This window comes from Perca flavescens, chromosome 13 (genome assembly GCF_004354835.1).
Source record: "Perca flavescens isolate YP-PL-M2 chromosome 13, PFLA_1.0, whole genome shotgun sequence".
Taxonomy (NCBI): domain Eukaryota; kingdom Metazoa; phylum Chordata; class Actinopteri; order Perciformes; family Percidae; genus Perca; species Perca flavescens.
The window spans coordinates 13,128,535-13,150,736 of record NC_041343.1 but is presented as its reverse complement, the minus strand read 5'-3'; the positions used below and the strand labels follow the sequence as shown (position 1 = coordinate 13,150,736).

The following is a 22,202-nucleotide window of genomic DNA, read 5'->3' as shown; positions in this document are numbered from 1 at the left end:
AGTTACCTAAAATATTTTAAGACGGATTAACTAGAACAAAGACATTATTGCTATACATCCTTCAACTGTTCATTAGTACATTCAGATCATCATTATCGGGTCACGTTACAGCTTTAGACATATACAACTCTTAAAGGATACAATGGGACACAGAATAAAAACACAAATTTAATATACACAAATATTTAAATATGTGTAAACATACAGATGTATGCACATTTTCAGCAGTTTAATGCAAAACAGAAATGATTCAAAATGAAAGGATTAATGTAAATTTACAAGCAATTCTAAGATGTATTTTTCTCATCTGCCTAATATAAATAGTCAGTATGTACTGTATATGGTAATATTCAAGACCATGTGATCTGTTTCTCCAGTTTATAGTGAGATTCTGAGGATATTAGGGATTTGTTTCTAACTACAATATGAATACACAATTTTCAATCAAATCTGAATCTGCCAACCAGGCCAGTACACACAGAGGTAAAGAAATATGGCAACAATCCATTTAAAAAAAACAATATACTGTACGCATACTTGCAAATTAGTAGTTACTTTAAATAGTTACATTCTATTTAACCTTTCCCTAAAATTCCAAGCAAACAGAAACTGCAAATGTAAAATAAGCACTGATTCACAATATATTACACATCTGTACTTGTATAATATACAATTCTGATACTATGATAGTTGACTAAAGAATTCTAAAACTTTATAATTTAGAATAATTCTATAACTCTTATACACCCAACAGTGGCTCATCAAATAAATTGGCTATTTGAAAAAATCCTTTGCACACTTGCAAACTGGAAACAAAACAAACAGCACACACCTTTCTCAACCATTTTTCAAATCCTTTTTTTTTAAAGATACTATGGCATTTCTTGGATATTATTAGATAATATACAGTGGAGAAAAATAGTCATGATATAGGAGAGATACATGTTTAAGGTTGAGTCAAAATTTAATGTATGACACTGAATGCTCCCAATATTAAAACATATTTTTAGATGCAGCCATGAATTTGTCAAATTACTACATTTGGTTAATGCATTATTTTTGCACCCATTTGTAATAGAGTGATGAAAACAAAATACAAACGGCTGGCCATATCTTTAGTAACATAATCATTTTCATTAAAAAGGATTATTTCAGCATCTACGTGAAATAACATGATTAGAAACCATTAATTTACATTTGATTGTCATTACAAAATATCTATAAATCAAAGTCATCTATAAGGTATAAAAGCAGAACACATACATTTCTAAAAAATACCATCACAAGGAAATCTGAGAATGTCGTATATCATTTCTGGCAAGGCCTTTGAACAGTATGAGACGCCAGTTCACATTATACTTTACTGTATACATGTTTCGATATATGGCTACATGCCATGCCAAAGTCTACAGTTTAAAAGTACAGTAGGTAAATGCAATATCACTGACACCTTTATAATGTTACGCAGTCCAATTTAATAACCCTGCAATAAATGCTGTTTTTATAAAGCTTATGATGTTCAATTTCTGTTCAGATTGCGTCAGAGAGACATTGATTGGAGCCTATGATAACTTCTGAAAAAAATATGGCTGTAAAATTATCATTGACTTGAATTAATACCTCTGTGACAAAGTGCAGTGTCATCATAGTGTTCAACAACAACTGAACACTTCAAGCATCACAAAGGTAGTATTATCTTGCAGGGCTATTATATATTTCTATCCACTGGTGTTCATGAAATTGTGTTTACCCCTCCTGTATATTGGCCATTTTGTATTTACATCAGACAATTCTTGTCTACTTATGAAAAAGTTTAAAGGTATATATTAATTTGAATTTCAGTCTGTTATTGTCCCCTCACCATGCACCTGCCACATGTCGTGAACTAAGTTAACATCAAGTTGTTTTTAGGGTAACTGAACCAAAACAAACATTTCTGCTGCAGTATGACAAAAGTCCTGTGTGTGAAAATGTCAGAATCAAATTCAAATTCAAGCTCTCGCTCTAAGTTTTAACAAAGTGTTAAAGAGGCAAACATTGGTGTCACCATTTATAGCAAACCATTTCACTCCATTCTGATCTTCACAGAGAACTGTCATCCCTCTTATCTTCCAAGGATTTTGATATCACATTCTCCTTGATGCCTCCAATTTGTTTTTAGAACATTGAAACATTGAGAACCTAAAGACATACAAAAAAGTTATTAAGAAATCTACAATCTTATAAACAGGAAAAACAATGTTCTGGCAAAATGTATTGCCGAGAAAGAAGAGAAGACATATTATAGTTTTGACATTCAGAAATTGAAGTTAATGTCAACTGTGAATATAGGATAATATAGGATTGAGAAAGAACTAGTACAGGGTTTTTATAGACATTTCTATAGAAATGTTGATGCCTTTTTGCTATTAGGGTTGCCGTAGGAATCCATTGTAAATGCTGTAAATTCTGTCTATCGCTGCCGTCCTCCATGATGGAGAAAGCTACAAATGTTTCAGTGCCACCTTTAAAGCCAACATCAGGTAAGTATTGGATACTCCAACTTGTAATATTCAAATGTATGGATAACAAATTATATTCATAACTACACATCCTTTAATAATGATTCATGATCATGAGAAAATCGAGTTAACTCAAGAAAACAGACCTAAAAATGATGAGCAAACATGGCCACTCACATTTACCTATTAAATAAAAAGAAGAAGCAAATGGCATTATAGGAAGTGGAAAATCCTTACAGAATCATCCATGATGGAAGACGGATCAAAGTAGTCTGGCTTTAGTTCAGTTCTTTCTCGGCGATTCTTTGAAGCGGGCTGAAAAATAACAGCTCAGTCAGAACAATGCATCACAAAATGTAATTGAAATAAGAGACAACAAAAAGGCTATTTGAAGCTCATAGTCTGTAACTCTAACTGTGGCAATCAAATGCTGACAATTATACTGATATGCAAATTCTAATATTTGGTACCACAGGGAAGCACCAACACTTTAGTTATTTGGAGGAAACTGGCTCGGAAAATTTGCTCCCAGTAAAGCATGACCGGGTCATACAGACTGATTTACCGTAAATAAGGCACGGTCTGTATTGGTACTGGGAATCCACATGAGCAGTGGCTATAAGTGTGGCTATAATCAATATTTTCATTATAACAATGTATTGAATGACAATGTGAAATGGGTCGCTCATAGTCATGAACCAACAGATACTTATCACCTGAATCTGCAACTCCCCTCAACTTTATGGAGCTTTATAGTGAGTTTCAGTTTATTGTTTAGCTTTTAGGCCCACAAGTTTACTTTCCCTTTCACCACTCCCATGAAATCGTTTTCAACCGCAGAAAGCAGCTGTTTTGAGAGAAAAAGTTCTAAAAGCCCACTAAACGAGCTGGTCAGCACCAAACAACTGACAGACACAGTCAGGGACTAGCTGGTAAAAATAGTGGAGCATTTAGAGCCGGATATTTCCCTCAGGAGTTGGTAGAGACCAAAAACAGAGCTTAAAGAGAGTGAATACTGGACTTACATTCACTGTGTGGACACAAACACAACCCTAAATGAATGATAATGTTGCTTCGTCACTGGTGAATGTGTAAATAAGCAACAGTTTGTTAACAAGTTTGCCATATTGTTTCTTTTGCCCCCAATTAGCCAAAAAAGGATTGCAGCTTTAAATTACCAAATCGATGTCGATTGTGTCAAAATCCATGCCCTCATTGATATCCTCCAAGCGGTCCTCTGATGACATCATCACATCCTCCACTATTGGCTCCTCATCATCCTCCATCAGGCCTGAGCCTCGACGACTGAGGAGTACACATAGACACTTGTTAGGAGATTGTGCTTTTAAACATACTGTGTATTACTGTCTGGATGTTATTTTTAAAAAACGGTTACATTTCCTGGGGTTGCTCCACAATTCAAACCTATTTAATGCACTCTGAAGAGGAGTGCCATCTTACATCGCTTGCTGCATGTGATTCCTCATCTTGGCATAGTGCATGCTAACTCGCTCCTGCTGCTGACGGGCCTCGGCTTGTTGCCTCTGTGTCAGCATCCAAGTAACCTGGGTACTGTGGGGACAGAGTTCAGTATTTAACGTGACCTCATAATTCCTGTAGTACAAACGTAGCACGAGATGCTGTAAACCGCAGCAACATTTGCAAATATTCATTTCAAGGTAAGGTAAAGGAATAGGTACGTAGAAAGGTTTTTGTACTTGTAGTCAATGGCAGCCTGGTGGTGATGGTGTGGCTGCTGCTGGGGAGGCACAGGCTGATGGGAATGCTGCTCTGTTGGCATGGTGAATGCAGTCGTGTAGCTGTCCTCTGGCCTCATCTTCTTTGGATCCCTCAGTACAGTAGAGGTGAGGTGGGGAGAATGCATCATCACCGGCGTCTGCACATTCTGCTCACGGTTCATCCAAACTGCATCACTGCTGCTGCAGCTGTTTTCTTCTGCTACAGAAAATAATGTATTAAACAACACAACTTCTTGTATTTTCAGAGTTTACTCAGATGATCAATGTTCCCCAGTGACTGACAAATTGTTGAAATACACATTTGCAGCTCATATAGTACACAAGTCAATCTTAATCTAATAGAATAGTAAAATGATTTAAAAAAATGCTCACCTTCAGGCAATTTCCTTTTGGTAGAAGTGGCAGGCTTTGACTTCTTACTCCTGGTGGACCCTCGACTGCTGATCCCACTGATGACAGACATGGTGTCATCGTCCCCTCCAGCCTGCAAGGAGTTCCTGTATGAGATGAGGGGCAACCAGCAGTCCTCTCGCTGCAGGGCCATCTGAACAGTCATGAATCGCTCCAGGTACATGTGACTGTAGAAGTATCAGAAAACAACAGTCAGTTTTGTTCCTTGTCAGCTTCATGCTCAACACAAACATAAACCACAACACACGTCTTGTGGCTACAACTTACACTGATCTTCTGTCCTGCCGAATTAGTTTGCTGGAGAACTCGCTCAGGATATCCAAAAAAGCTAGATTGAGAGGTGGACTCCCCTGTCCTTGGGGACTGGGTTCCTTAAAAGCAAACTCAATTCCATCCCTAAAATACAGAGGGAAATAATGATTTGCCTTGCGTATTAAAAAACACAGTGTAAGAACTGAGTTGCATGCAAAGCTGTAAACCACAAGGCCCTGGTTCAGGACTGTTACTTACTTATGTAACATGGCAATAGCCTCCCTGGTCTTCAACTGATCCAAGCCAAAAGTCAACGAGAAGCGTCGGGCGAGCTCTTTTATGCCACAGAAGGCTGATGTTGAGCGGTCGACAATGAAGCCAAGTTCAGACAACATCTCATTGAATAACTATGAAAGGTAACAACAGAAATACACTTTTTCAACATTTTGTTAAGGTATTTTCACAGACTGAGAAGTCTAAATCCTGGAATAAATGCACCTGTGATCTGCTGTAACTTAAACCAGCTGTATCCAAATTTATATTTTATTATAATTCAGTTTGAAGAAGACCCCCATCTTCCTCTGTTTACATGGCACAGTGGAGCAAGCTTTTGTAAAGGTGATGCCTCATAGATTACTATTAAAGTCAGTAAATGTTTTAGATTTTGTGGAAGATTTGCTGGCATCTACTCATGGATCTACAAAAATGAAAAGGCAACAATAAATGATATCTTTTTACAAATGATCGAGTCTCAACCTGGGCAAAGAATCTTACCGCTTGCAGGCTCAATACGAGTGTCTTTGCACATTGTACTTTGTCGATTTGCCTTGTTTTACTCAATGTGTCCTTGATGATATCTCCATAGTCATTGTAATACTAAGAAAAAAGAGAAGGAATACTGTTATTAAGAAGAGCAGGGTAAGAAGAATTCCTTATAAGTGATAAAAAAGGGATTTAAACCTACCCTCATATACTGTTTAAATATATCTGCTGCGGTGTTCATTTCCACCACATTGTAAATGATTAATTTGCAATAGGCAGCTAGAAGATTTCTTCGCTTATGCAGAGCCTCAATTTTACTGGCTTCTTCGTCTTGCTGTCCGTCTGGAAAATACAAAATATTACAAATATTTACAAAAAGAAATCATAAACAGTACATGCCTACTCATTTTTCAAATTTGAGTGTGGTTGGTTGACACACAATGCTGACCGACTCTGACCTGTGCTGTTGTTGTCATCATCCTGATCAATGAACACTTGATCCAGAATGAAGTTGAGCAGATCTGCCTGCAAAGAGGAGTCTGGCGTATAGACCAGAGGCTCCAGTTGTTCCCGGCCTGAAGACATAATTTGGTGACTGAAGATCATTAGCAGATCACATAGTATGGTGAAGGCCTGGAATAAACACAACACTTCAGCATTGATGAACACTTTCAGTAGTATTGAAAAACGGCCATGTAGAGAAGTCAGGAATAAAAGAACAGTCCTATCGACATAAACCCACCTGTTCTTTAACTGCGTTGTTGATGCTGTTTAGGTAACGCTGACACATCAAGCAGAAAGCTCTCATTTGCTTTCTCAAGGTCACCATATCAGCCTAAAAGGAGCAAATGTTCAAGTAGACAATCAATTAGTGCCAAAATCTTTGGAACAAGTCTTTGGAGAAAAACCATAACTTTCTTGCTACATTTTTTAAGTATAAAGTAAAAAATGTGTAAAAAGTACTTTAAAACTCGATGTACCAGGGAATACCACTTAGCAGATGCAATCCAAAACCCAAATCTCTTTAAAGAATTCAGTGTTAATATTCTTTTAATAATGTAGTAAATGGCTGTTAGCGGTCTTGCACATTAGAAGGTAGACCACTTTTAAACTGACTGTGATAATGTAGCTATTTGACAACTGTATAAACATGTTTGGTTTGTTTTAACTGATATCCTTTTTATACCTTTCCTTATACACTTATTTTGCCAAGTATACCTAAAAATGCGTTATGACCAATATGTAAATACCTTTAATGAACTGCCGTCTGAAACCTTCGCAAGATGCCACAGGATGATGTAATGGGTGCACTGCATTGCATGAATCACAATCTGGGGGGAAGGCAAGGAGATCAGATGAGCCATACTGTTCCACACAGTCCATGCATTTACATGTACTTAAGTAACCAGGTTACTCAGAGAAATTCAGTTACGCAGGTAATCTGCTTATAAATGTTATATTTCTCCCCTATCCCAACCTTACTGCTTGCTTATTTTAACGGTATTAGTTACAGAACACGCTGCTTCCTCACAACACAAATATGTGTGAATTTAAAGAATAGTTCCATGGTGGAGACAAACTTATTTAGACTTCTACTACTTTGGCTACTTTGTGTTAGTTTCAGTCGGACTTTGGATGGGATCATTTTAAATACAAGAATGCAATGCTCCATGTGATTATCTCTCCTTTCTGCTCTGTGACTTTCCCTGTCTGCACCTTTTTTTCATGTAAAAAGTTGATTAGAAACCATGTTACCCATGGGCAAGATTTCTGTAATCCCCTACCCTAATTACAGAAACCAATTTCCTTGTTTACATGATTTTCAAGAAATAAACTTTCTGCAGAAAGCCGACCATGGATACTTAAGTGTTTACACACTGATTGACTGAAATTGTTGGTTTTGCATTTTTTTGGGTATTTATCAATGGTTTTGTGCACTGTATCGTAGAGCTGTAGTAGGAAAAGTTAACACCTTTTCCAGAGTGTTTTTGACGTAGAACGTGACACACCAGAAAAAAAAAGACAGGCATACTTGTCTTACTGGCAATAAGAAAGAATTTTATTGCCTATTTTTAACGGGTTTACCTGTGTTTAAAAAAATCTGTATTTACATGCTAATTTGGTGGAAAAAGGGTATTACTGACAAAGTTAGAGAATACTCTGCTAGTACCTGTTCAGGCATATCCCCATTCTGCAGGCCTGTGTTGAGTAGCCTGTAGTTGCTGGTGAAGAGATCCCACTTAGAGAGGTCATGTGCACTGGAAGCAAAAAGAAAAACACAAATGATAAATAATACATAATAACATGATGCATGCAAATTGTATTAACCACATCTTACCTCATAAAAGAAAACTAAAACTCAACTTAACCCTTGTGTTGTCTTCCCGTCAACTTTGAAAAAAAAATGTCTTTAATTAGTAACAATAAATTGAAATCATGAGAAAACATGTTGACTGCTTTACTTGTGGAAAGCGCTGATTTTCTTTAGTGTAGATAGAACTTGGTAGGCATCATCCTCATCTGGTTCTTCACCCTGACAAACAAGAGATTAAACCTGTGACATTCACCCCTGCCTCTGCACCTGCGAACATGCTTTCAAACAATCAATGCAAAGATAAATCTTAAAACACACACCTCTTCCAGGAAGTCCTCCAGGAGTCTATTGAACTTGTCTACAAGCTCATCGAGAAGCTGGGAGCGAGCGATGTCCACGCGGTTGAAGATGGTGAACTCTTCGTTGCAGAGAGCATGGTAGGTGGTAGAGCAAGCCTCCAGGACCTCAGTGTCTGTGTGCTTATCCTGGACCTCCCAGATTTGCCGCAACAAGGCATCCAAATGCTTAATGAGAACATGAAAGCACATAACATTGTTTAACTGACACTGCTTGCAATTTACAAGTTGCATAATCTAGAACAGATGTAAAAATTGACAAACCTTTTCTAACCGGCCAGTTGTGTAGATGTCAAGATCAAAGTACTTTGGTATTTGTAGCAAATTCGTCACCTTATCAATATCGACGCAGTACTGGGGGACAAGAAAAGAGAAAGCATTTAGGTTGAATGGTTGGGAATTAAACCAACTCTGACAGCTGGTGGCTGTAGTGCAGAACACAAGTAATCACCTTTGCCAATAACAGAGGTAATGCAACTGCAAACATCTCTGTGATCCGTGTCCGATCATCCAGCTGTGTTTTCTTTTCCTTGGCAGACAGGACCTTTTCCATGCACAAAAACCAAACAATGTTTATAACATGAAATCATTCAAGAGACACAAATTATCCTCTCTACTGTATGTCGAGCATGACGACCTGACGCTCACCCTCTTCCCTGTGCCTCTGCCTACTGGAGGGTGACATTCACAAGCCTGCCGAATGGCACAGAGCATGATCTCAACCAGAGCCGTCTCCTGGCGATCAGTCAGGGCTACAAATCACAGACACAGACGATTACTGACAATATAATGAAAATACTTGCCCAACTACCTGAATACCAAGCAAAGAAAAGAAGAAGAAAAAAGAGTAGAACTATATACAATGATACCTTTAAGGAAGGTTTCCTTTCCTCATACTGAAGCTAAACATCTGAGCCAGTAATTGTCTGAAAGAATGGATCTTTACCCTCCTCTCCTGACATGGGCTCATCCAGCAGCAGGCTGATCATAGTCTCCCAGTCTTTCAGCAGCTCTGACGCACAATCCCACAAGCTATCCACCAAGTAGGCCCCATGTTCATGGAGCTGTAAAACATCAAATGATAAATCTTATAGAATAAAATTGAAAACATACATTTGATTAAAAGAATTGGAATTATCTCATCCAAAACTAAAATGAGATCATAACACTCAAAACTAGAACAGATTTCTTACAAAAAACATATGTATTACAGTGAGCACAGGGTTAACATCCAGGAGTGAGACACAAAGGCCTGGTTACCTCACTCTCCAAGAAGAAGAAGACAGTAGTCTTGATAAGGCTGCCATTGAGGCTCTGCCTGCCCCTCCTGGGTAATCCCTCCTCCTCAGGATCTCGATGGCTGAAGAGCCTTCAATCAGCACAATACAAAAGGCTGTTAAAAATGCCTCGAAAAGCCAGGTGAAATAAACAACTGCTCTGCCTGCAGTCCCTTTGGGAAAGCTATGAGGTGGGACAAACATAGGGTGTCACAGACATAAAGGCCAGGAGTCACATAGTACTAGATTTTGTGATTTAACAGGATTTTCCCATTATTATCCCACTATTTCTATAGGGATACATTGTTTAGATGATCTCTTGAAGGGGTTGTATGATGGATTCAACATACCTCCAAATGCATAATATTGTTTCTACTTTAATATATTTAACATGATCTCACACAGTTACTAACTTGGCAGGCACACCAATTCTTTGCACTTCTGTTTTTGCTGTAAAACAAGATGAACTTTGGAATCTAATGTAGGCTAATGCGAATCCAATCTGACCATAAACAAGCCTCTTCTGCAACACTTCTGGCACTTAAACCGTGTAATGTGACCTAACATAAATGTGTTGAAAATATGATAGCCACATCTATTATCAGTTACAAAATTTCAAAAGAAAAAAACTCACTTCTTAAAGAGAAATTCTCCTGCTGAAACAGCGATGGGTCGATGTGCTGAGTAAACCAGATGGTATATGCTTTCACAGTCCTCTGCTGTCAGAACCTCATCACTACTCCTGTGAAATGAAATGCCCACATTCTTAGGCAATCAAAGATGAGCATTTAGAATTAAATGTGTGAAATGGTTTGTTTACGGAAGCTTTAAGGGAAAAACATATAAACTACAGTCATATTCTCCCCATTTCAAACCCAGTAACAGTCACCTCAGCTATAAACAAAAATGATGAAACTAATGGACAAGGGTAATGTCTCTTATTTGAGACAAAATAAATGAAATCCCAATCTGTAAAAAAATGTTTATCGTGTTGACTTTAATGAGTATTATGTCTTTTCATATTATGCGACTTCATAAGACAAGATCAAATGCAGAGTGTCATTCAAGAGGAGGGGAGGTTACTCACTGCAAGACAAGCGTCAGAAGTTTAATGGCTTGCACTGCAACATCATATTCCTTGTCCAGAGTCATCGATACAATTCGGTCCTGTCAATGAGAGTAGCTTTTAGATACAGTATTTTTGCTAGATGATCTCCAGAACATTAGTTGTCATATCATGCATGGGTATACTGAAGTCATAATCATGTTATTACTCTTTATATAAAAGGTGCAATTAGTGAAAAGCCTGTATACTTACACATTTTTATGACGCACAAGACTAACTAGCACTGAAGTGTTGCTGCTGCTGGCTCACCTTGAAGCGACTTGTGAAGAGCTCCAGTCGTGCGCCGAGCTCTCTGCTGTAGAACAGACCTTGTAGGGCAGTCAGGCACTTTAGCCGCACCTCACCTTGCTGCAGTCACATTAGAAACACATAAATTATTGATCATATTTGAATGCCAAAACTTAAGGGTTACTTTGCCATTATCCCAATTAAACCGGTTTATTATTATGTACCCCTATAGACACAATGTAATTATATAATGTTCTGTTTTTTTCCATTCCTTTGCCACAACCAAAATAATTGATCAGATTTTGATAAAAAGGTGATATGGACCCAATAACATGAAGTCCTCCAAAAGTTATGGGACCTGCTGGTCTTATGCTGATATGGATGCACTTCTCTTCATGATTTAGATTGTAAAAACATTGTATGTCATAATCTTATCTTCAAACAACAACGGAGCACAAGCACCGAGCCCCAGTGGTGCTGGAGAAAAGGACAAACGGGGACCTTTTGTGATGTTACCATCCTGTTTGATTGAAATACAACACTACCAGTAGCTGCTTCTCCCAGCAAAAATATTCCAGCAAAGAGGACTACGTATGGCTTGTATTCTGAAGTGACTGCAAGAAGTTTGACTCAAAGGCTACTTTGATTTAAACTGAGGTTAGAAGTTAGTGTAAATTTGGTAAATATATCTGGACATGTTTTTTTTCACTTCATCAGCTTTTCTCAAGTTACGGTTAATTTGTTCATACACAGTCTCACCTTGTCATGCATTGTCCAGCCAACATACTTCAGGTAGCTGTCATTGAGGAAGGCGTCACTGTACAGCTTCATCCACACTCCAATCTCCTCAATACAAACAGCTCGGATCTCAGCAATGGCATCACTGGCAAATAGAAGATAACTGATTTAAATTAGTCAGTAACATAATATAACATGCCCTTGTGTTAACACAGCAGAGCTGTTGGGTGTCAAACTAAAATTATATAGACAAATATTGGTGTTGACATTAATTTCACACTAGAGGGCGCCAGAAAGCCAACAATGAACATTGAAAAGTCCCTGCTTGTTGCGATAAGACTCAAGTATGATTAGAGGCTCCTCAGTAAAATCTCTCAGTCAACATACAAATCAATCAAGGATTCACATACCGATATCTGTGAACAAACACTCCTTTGAAAATTGCATTCATCATGTTTTCAATTTCATCTTGATTTTCTTGAAGCTGAAAGATAAACAGAAAGTGATACTTTTTAAATGCATGAAAATAACCAAAACAATGAGATTTCATAGCCTACAGGAGGTGATATTACACCGTTGGTGCAACAGAGGATTAAACTGGACAGCATTATCTTAGTTATATATTTTATTTTAGTTACTCCAGTAACTAAAGTTACTTAGTAAACTCAAAGTTAATTTAGATTAATTGTTATTTCAGGTCAGATGTGACATGTTTTTTTCCCTTTGGAGAAAGGCAGACTATCTGTTCATGATTCGTATGACAGGTCTGGACCACTTGTAAATTCTGTATGCACCTAAAAGAAAATTCTAAATACGTAAAAATTGGTAAACGCCACAAATTCTCTTCAATCACTTGTACAGGCCACATAAGAAGAAATCTGTTTGTATGAGGGATAAATGCATGAGGTCTACTATATATTTGGATTAGACTCTTAAATGTTATTGTCATTGCACACAGTAACTACTAGTTCAACAAAGTGCAGTTTAGCATGCAGAGAAGAATAAATAGATGGCATAGACATAAAATGTACAGTGTGGATGAATGCAGCTAATGTCATTAATGGAACTATGATATGCACAGAACAAACAGACTTGGTATTTGAGAGAAACATTGAATACATTCCAAATGCTTTGGAATGATACAAGTGTTAGACAACTTATATTTCTTCTCACCTCTTTACGCTTCTGTAACAGGAGCTCCAACCTATCATTGGCCCTTTTTGCAACAACCTTGTTCCTCTCCGCCTCATACTGTCTCTGAGTGTTGTCCATATTGATGCTAAGGTTGAGAGCAACATTCACCAGGGCTGTCATCAACTTCATGGCTGCAGGAAATGACGAAATTCAGATACAGCTTCTGCACAATAACGCCGTGAGTGTGCGGACAGGCAGGGAGCAGAAATGCAGAACACCAAAGTGAAAATGTGCATATTAAAACTAACCTGCTAGTGTGCTTGTATGTCTAAACGCCCTGACCTGTGAGTCAGACAGGCCGGTGAGCAGTGAGATGACTGTGTCCATCATATACTCATCGTAGATGATGCTGTACTGACACTGACGCACCAGAACCGCAATGAAGTCACAGAAGCTTATCCTGAATTTCTTCCACTGTGGTCCTGACATAGTTAACGGATAGTCCCCGCTGTCCTGTTTGATGATAGCAGGGAGAAAATCAGATTCAGGTCAGGAGGATCACTGTCGATTCATACTGTTTATTTCCCTTTATGTTTGTCACATGTTGGCATCTAAAAACTGCACAGATTTATGGTTAGAGTCTTCTTTGATTTAAGCATAAGTACTGTAAATCAATGTAAAAACAGCCTGCATCACCTCGTCAAACTCCTCCGTCATTTTTCGGATAATTTCAGAGTTCTGCATATGTCTGAACATCTCTGGACTCACAGCACCTGTGTAAAGAGTTACAAAATGTCAGCAAAGTTCAGCATGTATTTACTTTCAGGCACCCGACCTGCTACATATTTAGACACATCATATCAAATACTTACCTTTACAGCCCGAGCACTGAATGAAGAAGTTGATTAAGTCCAAGAGAGCAATGTCCCTGTCATGTTTGTATGCCTCGATCCAGTCATCAACAACAGACTAGAAAATAAATAAATGACCATGACAAATACAACTTTGGAAAAAAATCTTAAAATATCACTGCATGTTCGGGATGATGGTGCTGCCCCAATACAATTCCATCGAAAAAAAAAAAAAAAGAACCCACAGCTACCACCCCAGTTAAAATATTTTCACAACAAAACAATAAGAAGAAGATGAGAAGAAACTACAACACCCACCTGTGTGGCACTCTTCCCCGTTTTAACCACCTCGAACAGGGTCATATTCTCCATCCCGTTCTCCTGATGATGGCCATTCACCCTGCCAAGACCGGGGGTCCTCCCTGCTCCCCCACCTTTGGCCTTGTCTCCAAACGCCTTCTTCCCCTTCTTGGCTGCCTGTTAGGGAGAAAAATATTAAATGATAGGGGTGGGAAAAATCATTGATTCTTAGATGCATCGCGATTCTCTCTACAACGATTCAATGCTCGATTCAGATAAGTTAATAATAATATTTTTTTATAAATGTGTTGATTTTTATTTAAAGGTTACTGTCTCCAGACAAGTACAAATCAGAAAAGAGGATGGGATAATGGACAACAACTTAGAGTTTAGGCAAGAGTGCAGAAAAAAAAACACAAAAATGGCCAAAAAGAAGAAAAGAAATGTAATTTTGTATATATACACATGATCTAATAAGAATCAAATAATTAAGCAAAAAACATATAGGCTGTTCATCTACTTTATCACATTACATCTGACACCTTCATGTTCTGAGAAGCCAATTCTCCACCTTTAAACACGACCGAGCCTCTGACATGGAAGATTACTGTGAGAGAAGGTGACTTTCACAAGCATGTTTAAGGCTTAAGCATGGAATGACTACAAAATAAAAACCTCAGTAGACAAAACATTTCATTAAAACTTGTGTGTGACAAATGTATGTCAAAATCTAAGCTTTGTCTAGGTGCTTTGTCTAGGAAGTGAGCAAACTCTGAGTAGCAAACTCAGATTTACTGTATATGTAGTATATTTTTTTAAATTACGCATGGAAATGTACATAAAAAATTGTTGCATCGAGATGCATCAATAATCGGTTTAGAATCCAATCGTTAGCCTCTGAATCGGAATCGAAAGGTGCCAAGAGATTCCCACCCCTATAAAATGAAAGATGAAAGTGTGTTATTGTGTTTTAACTCTGAGCACAGTTCATGATCATTAAATGTGCAGTAGTTTAGACTGAATAGTTTATAGCCTCCCTGTGACCCTGATTACACATGGGCAGATATGGAAAAGGAATAAATGAAGATCAAAGGTTTGAAAAACATACCATGCCCTTTCCTGTCTTTGCATGTTTGCCATCAGGATCATCAAAGTCAGTATCTGAAGACAACTGAGATTCTGCCTCTCTGTGCACAACAGATGAAGTCATTACAACCACTAAACAGATTTCAAAAATAACATTTAAGTTCCTAGAATAACATGACAGTGTACATCCATACACACACAAAAGAAACATTCAAATGCAAGTTTAATTTGAGAATTCATATCTGTGATGCTCTGCTTACTGAGGAAATTGAAACTCTGTGTGCAAATCCTGCGCTGCTATCATTTCTTTAACATTTTCTGGATCTGCTTGAGTGGGTGCTTCTACTGCTCTGGACCCCAAGCAAGAAGGTATCTGCACCTGGAAAATAAGCCATGTGAGAAAAGTTTGTTGATGAATGACGACACAGACACTAGCTGCAATACCTCACAAACAAATCCCAGTACATCTTATTAGGGCTGGGTAATATATCAATATTATATCAACATCGATATATGAGGCTAGATATCTTCTTACATTTTTGATATTGTAATATGAAGATAACGTGTTGTCTTTTCCTGGTTTTAAAGGCTACATTACAGTAAAGTGATGTAATTTTCTGAACTTACCAGACTGTTCTGGCTGTTCTATTATTTGCTTTTACCCACTTAGTCATTATATCTACATTACTGATGATTATTTATCAAAAATCTCATTGTGTAAATATTTTGTGAAGCACTGATTGCCAACCAATACCACCACAATATTGATATTGAGGTATAGGGTCAAAAATGATTGTGATGTTTGATTTTGTCCTTATCATCCAGCTCTACATGTTATACAAGACCCCATCTAACACTCAAGACCAGGGATGAAGAGAACATGTTTGTTTCTATTGGCACATCAGGCTCACCTAAGATGCACCAGCCTGGCAATGAACCACTCAAACACCTCAGTTACATGAAACCAGTGTATATGCCATGATGATTACCATGCAGAGATATTATGTTTGATTAAAGCCAAGACAATATGACAGCATTTTCTGGGTCTCAGCTATAATTACACTGATAGCATATCTCTACAAGTTGTGTACACAAGAAATATTTTTTAAACAACTAGTTGGTGAGTCCAAGTCGTTGAACGCCAGTAGTAGTCTAGCTACTTGAAATTGTAATGTAAAATGTCAATGTAAGTGACTGATTTTCCCCCATATATACACTAGATTGTGAATTTTTGCTCATGAACTCACCACTTTTTGTTCTGCTAGCTAAGCTACATTTACACCTTAAATAGAACCCTGTTAACCAATGTTTTTCACCGTAATGCATGTTTATTCTTAAGGCCAAACAGACATGATTGGTGTATTTATAGCTTATTAAACATTGGGAAAGCCTGAAAAAGCAGAGGTGTAGGCTTAATAATAAAATTAATAATGGTTGAATTACTTTTAGCTGTTTCAGTTTCAGGGTGCTGGTATTGTTCATTTTGGCTCACTGTCACACTGCCATGGCCTACTGGGACACATGAATAGAACAGAGCCATTGTTAGTGTTATTAGTGACATCTGTGCTTTGCCTACTACAGTATGTCAAAATGTCTGCTGTGAAAAAGGCTGAAAAAGGCCTACAGACAGAAATTTTAGCACCAATTTTGATATTTTCTGGTTTCAGCTTCTCAAACGCGAATATTTGCTACTTCTCTCATTTTTGGACAATTGGCCAAACAAAAAAAGCAATCTGAATATGTCATCCTTTTTTCCAATATTTTCTGAGATTCTGTAGACAGAACAATTAATGTAATAATCTTAACTGATTGACGAAGAAAACAATCATTAGCTGCAGCCCTACTTTAAATCACACATCTTCTGAATCGTTCAGAGCTCTCCTCAACATCCAGGCTTTTGTTACAGCCTTAATGGGGGTGCTTTTGTCAGTTTCTTCCACTCTCTGTTCTACAATTTTACACACTGAGAACTCCTAAATCCTACTTCTATCTCCAACTGTGCAGCTAATCCAGGGCTTGAAAATCAGTTATTTATATTAACATAAAAACTGCACATTTGGAAATACAGATAACGCATTTTCATTGTCAATCACTGTTGTCATCCTCCAGTTTGTTATGGTGTATTACTACCTAGTGCTGATGGTAATCAATTAGTTAATACACATTATGATGACTAATAATAGTTTGTTTAATAACAGTTTTTCATTCATCAAATAAAAATACCCAAAATGTGCTACATCACTAGATGACAATTTTATGTATTTATACATGTTTTTGAGGGTGGACTGTGACTGTGGGAGAATTTGCAGCTGGGCAGTGAAAATTAATTTAATGGCCTTATCAAAATCATGCTTTTTTTGCTTCCTCTCGTTAAGTCAAATGATAAGAATGGGGGATATTAGAAAGTGATTTTGTGTAGTGTTTAACTTGGTAGCCACACTCACAGGGAGTTAATGTCTGTTACTGTTAGACCTCTTGACCCAAAGTTGAACATTAATTCTACTGAGCAAGACAAGCAGATGGTTTTCTAAAGGCAAATTGCCCATCTACCATTGGCCAGGTGGTTATATGACAGAGCAGTATGACACCAGTACTGAAGAACTGAAGCTAAATCTACAACTTAAGTTCCTGCTGGCTGACACAAATGAGCGAATGCCAGCATGCATATAGCTGCAGACATGATTCATAAGGCCCATTTTCTGGGCCCATTACAGTAGCCTATTATTTTCAACCACACTGTAGGCTACTGACTGGCTTGGGTATGCGGTCTTCCAAACTAGGAGAAAGTGTGTAGTGTTTAAGTGGAACCCTGCACTTGCATGCATGGGCCTGGAAAAGATAGAAAAAAACTATTTTCTTTTAGTTTAACAAATTCCCTGTGCTGACTGACATTCTCCAGTCATGTGATTGTCAATGTCTTTAAAAAGAAACCCAGCTCCTCCAACAGTAGGCTACCTGTAGGACGGTGTGGTGTGGACTGCCTGTCTCACCGCACATAGGCCTACTTTTTTGCAGGTAGGGCGAGGGTAGGGAATTAATTAGTTTTTCGACTTAAGTACATTAACCTGATATAATTATTTTTTGTACGGTTATGTGGTTCAACCAGACAAATAACGTAAGGTATGCAGATGCCGATGCTTCACAACTCGGCAAATAAGCTGTTACAGCAGATAAGGGAAATCTGTGGGGGCGTGTTTACACAACACAAGCACACTAGAACTGTAACGGGCAATACCAAAATGCGGTGTAAACATGACATGGTTGTCCTTGTCCTGAACAGACGAGGGGCCTGACATCGGACTTCATGGACCATAAACAGGAAGCGCACTGGTTTTGAGTGCCTCGATATAACGTTCGTTACTTGCTTGGATAAGTAACGTTAACGTAATATCCCCACAAGTATTTTCCAGATTTATGTGGTGGTTAACTCTAATCTTACTTCGAATATAGCTAAATCAAGTTATCCCACAACAGTTCTGACACGCGCAGTTGTATACTTCCGAGCTACAAACGCAACTACAGAGGTTTCCGAAGCTGGTGATGATTGATTCCTATCCACTCTCATCTCTTCCTGACGAGCTGTCTTTGCTAAAACGGCCGTGCCGCACAGCTCTCTGGCTAATGGGAGCTAACCTTAGCTACTGATTGAGATGTTAGCCGATACATTATCTAGTTACCTTTAGACCCTCTCCTTGGCCACTTTATTCGTACCGAGCAACTTACTTTGGGATTAGGATTCACTTTAGAATTAGTTTGATAATTTTTCAGCATCAGATTAGTTGCTAGTTTGGAAAGCATTACCGTTAGCTATAGCTAGCTAGCTGCCCAACGGGACCACTAGCTACTGTACACCAGCTGGAATGGCTACCTCACCATTATTCATCACGTTCATTTTAATTTATTCTGAAAGTCGTATTTTTATGTCAATTACCCCCGACAACACTAATGTCAAGTGCCTGATCAGCTAGCCAGTAACGTTATAGCAGCATCAATGACAAACTCCCTGGATGTTAACGTTAGCTATCCGCCATTTTACAACTTACTTACCTCGTTTTAAATCAAAGACGGACTGAAATCAAATAATCCCAACGTTGCGGACTTTGCAAAGAGGGTGATATCGTTATTTTCCTGCACAAACTGTCATTTCCCAAAACTCAAAAATAACAGTTTGTTTGCAAGCTAACGTTAAGAAGCTTCTTGGTGGCTAACATAGCAAGGTACAGTTTGTATTTTCGTTGTTATGCATGTAGCACACACACCACCTGTCGGTGGCTCCGTGAATTGCTCAGAAGGGGCCACATCATGTCTGTTAGTGCTCTCGAGCTTCTGACTTTTCTCTCGTTTGTCAAGCTTATTGACTCACTGTATTGGACAATATCCACTTCAAGCAAAAACAGCCAAGCCTGAAATCAATCTGCATGTCTCTGTGTGTGGAGAGAGGTACTGTAACTCACTAGATTGTGTATCACAAATGCATTTGTATTTTAAAAATATGTAACAATATGAAAATATAAACATGTTAGACTAAATTCACAGGTAATCCAAAGAAAAGTAGGCTACAGATTACATAAAGACCTAGAACAAGTGAACACTTTGGAAGAAGTTGTGTGTTAACTTAAAACTTGACTCTAATTTCAATTTGACATACATTAACTCCTGTGTTAGCCCAGATTGGAATTAGATTGATTATTGATTATGAATGAAGAATGAATGAAGAAATTTATTTCAGACATATCAAAAATAAACCAAACAAAACATCAAAGAAGTGTACAGATAAGTTAAATCAGCAAAACATTTAATAAACAATAAGAAACATTAACCAACATAGACATGTCTGAAAAGGAGTAGGAAGAAGTAGGCCTATACACTTATTTAATCCTACCCCTTTTTTCCGTAGCTCAGTAATTAATTATTGTCACTATTATTATTTTTATTTTTTAAACTTCCCTTCCTGACCCTTAGTACTGTGGAACACTCCCATGTAACTATATGCAATTTGGTGTTTTTTAATGTACAATCCATACAGATATATATCGACATTCAAACCTACATGTATATACACATACATACTCTTCACAAAAATATATTTACATACACTCACACATAATATAATAACCCTAATATATTTGACCACATTTCTCGAACTTATAAGTAAATTATGCCATCCAGTTATATTAGTAAATCATCTGATGATCAAATCAACAAAAGCTCCCATATCGTAGCCTATGTTTGTTTTGTTAAGCCCCTAATGAATGGTCTTTACCCCAAATGCATGGTTTCTTGTTTCAGCACAAATGACTCATAAGAATAAGTCTGACTTATCAATTGTCTACTCAAAGAAATATAAAAAGCTGCCAGGAGTTGCCCATAGCAATATTTGTTAAACTGTCTTGTAACATACATTGTGAAAAGTCTAAGGTTCTGGCAGGCCACACTTGGATAGGGGGTTGAATTTTCTGCTGGCAAGGTATCATCTACATGAACTTGTTGAGGAATGCTATGGACGGTCCCTTCAGGTGTCTCCTCCAAAGGCTGTCCCAGACAAATGGAGGGCACCATGAGGAGATCAGGATCCTTGATCTTGTTGTCAATATCCATGAGGCTGTGAGAAAATGATACACAAATGACGACATTCATTATAACCTGTGGCGCTAACAGATACTAGAAAGTCGCATCAATATGTGTCATTTGCCCCTAGCATTTCAAAATAATTCCCCAACCTGAAAAGGAATGATGAGGACTCATAGAAGTAGAATGTGCTCACAGGCAAACATCCCATGGTTACAGCCATGGAGTACCAGCCTGAAAATAGAGAAAGATGAAAAAAAATTCAAGTCATAATGAACTCTGTCACATATTATTATTATTATTATTATTATTATTATTATTATTATTATTATTATTATTATTATTATTATTATTATATGTATTATTTTATAGCATCTCTCACCTTTCTTGTCTGGCATTGTTCCTGTCCATGCATTGATTTTTAATCCCTCCCCTTCAATGGATGGATTCCCAGTGTTTACTGTAGTCATGAACGTTGCATCATCGGGGATATCTAGAGGGTGCTGGGTGCATTGCAATGTTTTTTTCTCACAGCTCTGGTTTTTGCTGTCAATCTCATAGAATATCTCCTGCCAGATGTAGACAGAGATTTAAATGTCAAGGTGAAAAACAGCATCAAGTGAACTGTCACTTATAAAAAGGAAAGAAATCAGTTACCTTATTGAAAAACATCAGCACATCCAAACCTACGGATGTGTTGACGGGGTGGCTCTCGTTTGATCTGAACCGTAGTTTCTTGCCCATTGAGTCATAAGTGAATGCACCAAATGCTTTCAATTCACCCTTAATGCTTAACTGGTGTCATTCAACAACATACATTCAGAGAAAAAGAGAATAGGTTTAATGTTATATTTTAAATTGCTTTAAACAGTACAAGGAGGACTATTGGTCTTGAAAGACAAATTTGAAGAACTCCCCACATTCATGAATCCTGTCATATTGGGTGCATCTGAAAGACAACAGTGTCAGTTAGATGGGTCTTACGCATGCTGATAACAAGATAGAAGACATTGGACACATTTTAAACCAATATAACAATAACCAAAATGATGGAACTACAAGGTCTTTCGACAAGGCTGATGGTGATCTGCATGGGTGGTGGCAGTCAAGCAGATGAAGACGAAGAGCGTAAAAGCTGCATACATTTTCCTGGTCCAGAGGGAGTCACAAAATACAGTTCGAGATGGCAAAAACAACCCTTCACTGAAGTTACTGCTGCTTTTATAGGGATATAGTCCAGTTTAGTCAATAGGTATTGCGTAAAAGGACCCAGGACTTCAAACATCAAGCTGTCTAAATAAATTAGACCCAGCTGGTGGTGATCCAATACAAAAATATTTTAGGGACCATTTGATTCCTTTATGGAATGGACGACCGGAGGAAAATAGGGGAGGGTCATGTCTTTTTATTCTTTGTTGAGGGGAGGGTCACCCAATATGTTTTAGTCTAGGAGGGAGGGTCACCCAACTTTTGTATTCATGAAAACAGTAAAAATTCAAAGTGGTTTATTTGGTGCATACTTCTCCATGTAGATCTCA

General features: G+C 37.8%; 1 protein-coding gene and 1 pseudogene across 3 annotated transcripts; both read right to left on the bottom strand.

Moving 5' to 3' along the window:
- Positions 1 to 155: 155 nt before the first annotated feature.
- stag2a (STAG2 cohesin complex component a) lies at positions 156 to 19,358 on the bottom strand. Of its 3 annotated transcripts, none has more exons than XM_028595262.1 (35): positions 19,144 to 19,358; positions 16,540 to 16,608; positions 15,357 to 15,475; positions 15,119 to 15,197; positions 14,029 to 14,187; positions 13,732 to 13,828; positions 13,556 to 13,632; positions 13,168 to 13,372; positions 12,899 to 13,050; positions 12,136 to 12,209; positions 11,747 to 11,870; positions 11,009 to 11,107; positions 10,721 to 10,800; positions 10,268 to 10,375; positions 9,617 to 9,725; positions 9,303 to 9,420; positions 9,005 to 9,108; positions 8,808 to 8,900; positions 8,621 to 8,710; positions 8,321 to 8,524; positions 8,149 to 8,219; positions 7,857 to 7,944; positions 6,937 to 7,017; positions 6,429 to 6,521; positions 6,145 to 6,319; positions 5,889 to 6,028; positions 5,699 to 5,800; positions 5,183 to 5,331; positions 4,940 to 5,068; positions 4,634 to 4,839; positions 4,220 to 4,460; positions 3,963 to 4,073; positions 3,680 to 3,806; positions 2,739 to 2,816; positions 156 to 2,181 (listed from the first exon to the last, which is right to left on the bottom strand). In XM_028595262.1, the coding sequence occupies exons 2-35, from the start codon at positions 16,576 to 16,578 to the stop codon at positions 2,158 to 2,160; spliced, it is 3,945 nt and encodes a 1,314-aa protein (XP_028451063.1). In that variant the 5' UTR covers positions 16,579 to 16,608; positions 19,144 to 19,358; the 3' UTR covers positions 156 to 2,157. The 3 variants fall into 3 exon arrangements, with proteins under 3 accessions (XP_028451063.1, XP_028451064.1, XP_028451065.1); XM_028595263.1 differs by having other exon boundaries at positions 4,220 to 4,457; XM_028595264.1 differs by lacking the exon at positions 16,540 to 16,608.
- A 1,212-nt stretch (positions 19,359 to 20,570) lies between these two features.
- Positions 20,571 to 21,809, bottom strand: LOC114567303 (ependymin-1-like; annotated as a pseudogene).
- Positions 21,810 to 22,202: the final 393 nt, after the last annotated feature.